Genomic DNA, 6,278 nt, shown 5'->3' on the forward strand with positions numbered 1-6,278 from the left:
CTAGGAAAACACCAAATTGACTAATCCTTTTAGAATAATAGCGCAGATGTGGCTAGCGCTTTTTCTTGGGTCGTTATACAATCTCACCTAGAAGCTTCACGTTAATCATAAACTATAAATGCAACCATCTTCTAGCCAATTCATGGCTTATAAGCATGATGTAAAGTATGCATACAAGTGATAAATTTGGTGGATCGTGTTAAGGAGATCAACACATTAGAGAGTATTTCAATAAGACTATAATATAACATATTAAGACACCACTCAACTCAAAAGTTTAAACCGATGGGTCTGGGCTCAATTATGTTATATTAACCACTCACACTTGCGAGATCTTTTCAATGTGGGACTTAACTTTTTATATTCACATGTGTATACTCAAAAAATTACATAACCAATGCTTTTAAATTTGTAATTTCATAGAAGAAGCCCACTAGTGTGTGCCAAAAAAAAAAGGATGGTCATGATCAACCAATTTACCTATTTCATATTCAATGCTCAGAAAGCTGGTTGTCTACTCACTTGTATATCACAATAGAATAAAGGAAACAACGAGAATATATAATTAAACACAATAGGTATCATTACCGATTTTATCAAGAAAACAGGATATGAGAAAGGTCTATGGAAAAGAAAACATGCCATCATACAGATTTTGACAGAGAACAGAACAAAAGAAAGGTAAAACCCAATATCTATGAAGATTCACAATTATAAGAGGGAAAACAGAAAGCCAATTGATTGTTTCACAATACTAATTTTGTAACTCCATCACCAAGAAAATATCTCTCTTTACCTTGTTCCATACCATCAACTTTGAAATTGACGACACGTCCAGTTCTGACAGAACCTTCTCCACAGCTTCTATCTGTTGCTCTGCTAGAGGATGGCTGGAGTTCATAGCAATATATTATAATGCTAATTTTTTCCAGCAATATCTCAACAACAGGTTTACCGTATTCTACCTGATGTCCACCACGTGCACCATAAGTGATGACTCTGATATCTCCTCCAATGTAGCTCTGAAGGCAGCAACCTGAAAGAAGTAGTTGTTAGACAGAAAAAGAAAAGATTTGTTGGACTTCACCCAAAGTTGGACTAATATTCTTCGAAATCTCTTATTTAGTAATAATATAAAGCTGATTGGGAACAAACATAAGCAGTACCAGCAGGCACTATAACATAAGACACGAGAAAGAAAATGATACCAACAGAGTCATCAATAGATTGAGGATCTCACCAGTGTAGTTGGTAACTTTTGGATGAAACCAACCGTGTCTGTGAGAAGAAACTCCTTACCATTCTTCATCTGGACAGAAAGGCAGTGAAAAAACATCTCATGTTACCACCAGCAACTGTAAGCTAAAGCACAGTTTAATACAGGAAACATTAGCATTTCAAATAAGCCTACACAGTGAGACCTATTCAAAGAAAGCATCACTGTCTGGAATGCTTGCTTCTCTAATTACATGATTGCATAGAAAATAGTTTTAACTCATAAGAATGTTGTGACAAGAAGTCTTCCCTGAATATATTGACTAACCTGAACCCTTCTTGTAGTTGGATCGAGGGTTGCAAATAACCGATCCTCAGCAAGAACATTAGCTCCAGTCAATCGGTTTAAAAGTGTACTCTTTCCAGCATTTGTATACCCAACCTAAAATGTCATCCTTGTCTACTTATATTAGCTACTGAAATGAACAAGCATTCTTATAGGTTTGAAAACCAAGAAATCCATGTATTTACTTACCAAAGATACTACTGGTACTGGTACAGATATACGCCGGTTCCGATACTGCTTTCGATGTTTTCTAACAGATTCAAGCTCTTTTTTAAGAACACCAATCTAGCATTGTGAATGTGTGCACAACCAAATTCAATTTCTAAAGATAAGAAAAGAATAACATAAACTTCTGGCAGAAACAACCATTATGGTAACCACAGAGTCCAAAAATAAGAGAAAGACTTTTTTTTTCCTGCTAAAAGCAATAAAGCTTATATGTCTAGATCATTTTTCCGGTTATATGGAAACTATTCTTTTAAAGCCTGTCAAGAAAGGTGACTTACTTGAGAACGTAAGATACGCTTATCCACTTCAATTTGTTTCTCACCCATCCCCTTCACCTGGCCTCCTGATTGACGCTCAAGGTGAGTCCACATTTTTGTTAGTCGAGGTAACTGATACTCCATTTGTGCTAATGCAACCTAGAGAGAGCTCATAAGTGTCAGTGTGAACTATACAGAGTTTCTTCCTATGTACATGGTAATACCTCAAACTATAAGAAAATGACTAAAGAATTTGGCATCTAGCCTTATGGAGAGATATACTTCAAAAAACTATGATAAATTAACTATACAAAGTAAGCTGTTGGCATCTTCTCAAAGATACTTCAAAAATTAACTAAAAGCACTATAATAAATTTGCCTGTAAAGCTGCTTCATGTGTTGCTGCCCGCTGGTTAAAGATATCCAGGATGAGGGCAGTGCGGTCACAAACTCTAACATCTCCTCCAAAAGCCTTTTCCAGATTGCGCAATTGCCTAATATTTAAGCATTTAAATGAAAAACATATTTAAAAATTCAAAATGTGCATAATAAAGAATTTGTGTAGCCGCGTAGGAATATCAGAATAGGCAGTGTCAACAACATGGACAGACATAATCACTGTATCAAATAATGTCTTTTGACAAGAAGGGGGATGCCTATTATGATGCCATCTCAATGAAGAAAAAAAATAAAATATTGATATCAAACATACATGGTACACACGTTAGGATCACATTCACTCCATGGCAAATAACACTACAAGTGATCTTATAACCTTCTTTCTCCAGTTTGCAAATCCTCGTAAATTCCAGCAATGCAACTGTTAGAATTCATAGTGTAACCAAGCCCTTAGACATAATCTAAGTATCAACTTTGTCTCATTTAAAACTGAAAGAAAATGAAATATACTAGTATGTAAATTTTTACTTTGTAAGGCAGAATGAGGTGAAAACAGCAGAAATCTTAATATGACCCAAATCAAAGCCTAAATACAGAAAACTCAATTATAGAAAAAATTCACAAAGTTTCATTGACAGGAGTCCCTATGGCATTACAAGGTGATAGTAGAATAACATCAATAACAACAAATAAATAAATAGTGAAAAAGAAGTGCGAGGAAACTAGGAAGATGCAGTATTGGAAAGATAAAATAGTGTCATTGAAAATCAATTTGAGCAGGAAGCATATTTTTTTTTGATAAGTAGCAGGAAGCATATTTATAGACTAATAACCATAAAGTCAGAGGAATCTTACCCAGCTGAAAGCTCATCATCAAATATTACAGTCTCAACATCAAGTGCATGAATTGCAGTCTTAATCTCTGCAACTTTGCCAGAACCAATATATGTCCTTGGGTTCGGAGAAGCTAGTCTGCAGGCATGTAATAAAGTAAGAAATTGATAATAATGCCAACAGTTCAAGAATTCCTTAAAAAGAATAACAAACGGTTCCATGTACATTGCTTATCGATGCCTCATGCTTTCAAAAGCATAAAAAACTTACAACAACTGTCTAGCTACATGCTGAAAGAACATTGAATCAAAATCCTTAACTTAAAATTGAGTGTGTCATATATGTGCAAGCTAGAGCATATATGTTTTATGTTTGTACAAAGGCACAAAATGGCACCATAGTTAGAAGTCTAGAGCCAATAAGTATGCGACGTATAGACTATGTTGGAGAAATGCACATGGTGTTGTCTAGAGCCTAGCAGTCGCTCCTGAGGTGAAAAGGAACCAATGCAATTGCTTAAATTTATTATATTTAATTTCAGTTGAGGTTGAAGAGCGGCATCCTAGATGAGAAGAACCAGAGAAGTACTCCATAGATACTCACTTTTGATGCGTGGAACCCGCAACCAGAAGTCCAGCAGTGTCAGCCAGCTGAGCCAGTTCCTTGAGTGATTCGTCTATACCAAAAGAATCCTCTGTATCACCTTTACGCTCAACACCAACAAGGTAGGCTTTTTCTTCAAATACCTGAAAAGACGAATAATCCAATTACCTCTCTTTTTTTTCTCCCCCTTTTCGTCTTCAGCTAGAGCTTTACAAAAAAAAAAATGAAGAAGCGGAATAAGAATGTTTACGCTCACCAATAATCACACTCGTAATACTTGATATCAATAACAATTGTCAACCTCAATTTGGCCTTCTGAAATTTCTACAGATCACACCCTTGAAACTGTTATTTCCCAAGTTTACATCATCGGTAAATTCCACAATCTTTGGACAACTACATCTGTACCTCCTTTGGTGCTTACTTTTCATGATTTCTTTGTTCTTTTTTCTTTTTCTAGGTAGGTGTTTCTCTTGTATACACTAAAGCGCTTTTAATGATATATTGTTTACTTATTTTAAAATAAAAAATAAAAATAAAAACTTGAACATTGTTCTAAGATATTATTGTTTGTCAGCCAAAAGAATAAATTATCACCGCTTATTCAAAAGCTTAAGGGGATATATGGGTCAGACTCCTCAATAAGTAGGACCCAACGAGTTGAATTTCGTAAATATAAATGGGAGATAAAGTGGAGTTAGGGTTTGAACTCAAAACCATACCATTATAAATTATCACTAATGTCAAAAGCTTAAGGAAAATAGTGAATTTAATTACTTAAATTTTATTCTAACACAAAAGAGCTTCTATCTTTTTCATCTAATTTAGCCTAGAAATAAAGTCCAACCAACCAAGCATTATGTAAACTAAATAAATTATTAAGTAATAATTTCAGTAACAAAATTGAAACCCAAAGCAACACCGAAACGTATAAAGAGATGGTTAAAAGAAACGGACCTCCCTGCCGTTTCGCAGCTTAAACCTATTCTCGAAGCTGTCGTCGTCTTTGTCTTCCTCTTTCTTCTTTTTGATTTTAGTGGAAGGACTTGGGGGATTGGTGTCCGCGACTCCATTGAGGGCTCCATGGACCTCTTCCCGTTCCTCCTCCTGATCCTCCTCCTCCTCTTCGGTACCAATCACTGGGTTTATCAGAGACACGCCGTCAGAGGAAACGACTCCGGCGATAAGTCTTGAGGAAATATAGTTGCGGTTCGAGTGGTTTCTGAGAGTGGGAACGGAAATTGGGCGATTAGGGTTTGGTAGTGGTGGTGAAGTCCATGAAAGATTGCGTTCGTGGTTTGGAGTTGAGGGCCGAGAGATGCAGCAACAGCTAAAGCTTACGCTCATGATAATACTCTTTTGCTTTGCTTTCCACCGCTTTCTTCTTCCTCTTCTGAGTCTTCTCGATCAGTGGATCACTCCGCTGCTGTTTTTTCAGGTATCAATTTCACTTGGACGTTTTTGTGGGAGTTCGTTGCGTTTTGTTAACGGTCATAACGCCCAAGATCGGATGGTCCATCGACTTCCGCGTGGCATACGTTTCAGTGCTACCCGTTCTTATAGCTACTCAGACGACAGCCATCCTTTGATAATCGACAATCCGTTTTGGGACTGCTTCTTTCTTTCTCTCTTTTTTTCATTTTTTCAAAAGCTCAATACCATTTACTTAAACGACGACGGCATACCTTTCATCAAGCGCCACTCGTTCTTATAGCTTCTCAGACGACAGCCATCCGTTGATAATCCGTAATCAACAAATCCGTTTTGGCACTTTTTTTTTTCCCTCATTTTTTAAAAAGTTAAATATCATTTAGAAACAGGTGGTTTACAATTTGAATAATGCTGCACACTTTTACTTCCACGCTTTATAATATAATTTTTAAAATTATCATTAAATTGAAAATAAATCATTATTAAAGATAAATCCAATAATAATTTTAAAATTAAATTCTCTATTTAACCTCATGTTTACCCTAAACAAGTTATTGTTAGTGTCAATTATGATATCCTGTTTTATAATTTTTATTTTTTATTAAGATATTCTGGTTCACTTATAACCGACCAATACTTCAAGTTAGCTCACGATCAGGCAATTATCGAGTATTAGAATTTGCAGACTAATTTCTGACCCCATCTCCGGCACCCATTTAAAAATAAAGCCCTGAAATGCAAATTATGCCCGAATGGCTGTCCGTTTTACAAAATTTTTGTTTTTACTACCTCCATTAATGATACCCGAAAAATAAAATTTAACAGCTATTTTGCCACGGCAGACATAGCCATGTCTCTGCCTATTAAATCGTAACACGTGTACAGCTAACCAGATGAAGTTCCCATATCAGCTTTACTTACCATGTCATGTCATATCAGCCCCACGTTAGTATTTTAGCATTTCT

The 6,278-nt window shown here is 35.9% G+C and overlaps 1 protein-coding gene across 1 annotated transcript in view; it reads right to left on the minus strand.

Moving 5' to 3' along the window:
- Positions 1–5,547, minus strand: part of LOC133870601 (uncharacterized) — a 7,694-nt gene extending 2,147 nt beyond the window's left edge. Inside the window, exons 1-10 of the mRNA XM_062307764.1 lie at positions 4,840–5,547; positions 3,883–4,025; positions 3,301–3,417; positions 2,426–2,540; positions 2,068–2,205; positions 1,751–1,846; positions 1,544–1,657; positions 1,241–1,309; positions 966–1,036; positions 797–890 (exon numbers count right to left, since the gene is read on the minus strand). Coding sequence (XP_062163748.1) covers positions 797–890; positions 966–1,036; positions 1,241–1,309; positions 1,544–1,657; positions 1,751–1,846; positions 2,068–2,205; positions 2,426–2,540; positions 3,301–3,417; positions 3,883–4,025; positions 4,840–5,229 — 1,347 coding nt within the window. The 5' untranslated portion in view covers positions 5,230–5,547. The remainder of the gene's footprint in view (positions 1–796; positions 891–965; positions 1,037–1,240; positions 1,310–1,543; positions 1,658–1,750; positions 1,847–2,067; positions 2,206–2,425; positions 2,541–3,300; positions 3,418–3,882; positions 4,026–4,839) is intronic.
- Between the last annotated feature and the right edge of the window lie 731 nt (positions 5,548–6,278).

This window comes from Alnus glutinosa, chromosome 6 (assembly GCF_958979055.1).
Source record: "Alnus glutinosa chromosome 6, dhAlnGlut1.1, whole genome shotgun sequence".
In the NCBI taxonomy this organism is placed as follows: Eukaryota; Viridiplantae; Streptophyta; class Magnoliopsida; order Fagales; family Betulaceae; genus Alnus; species Alnus glutinosa.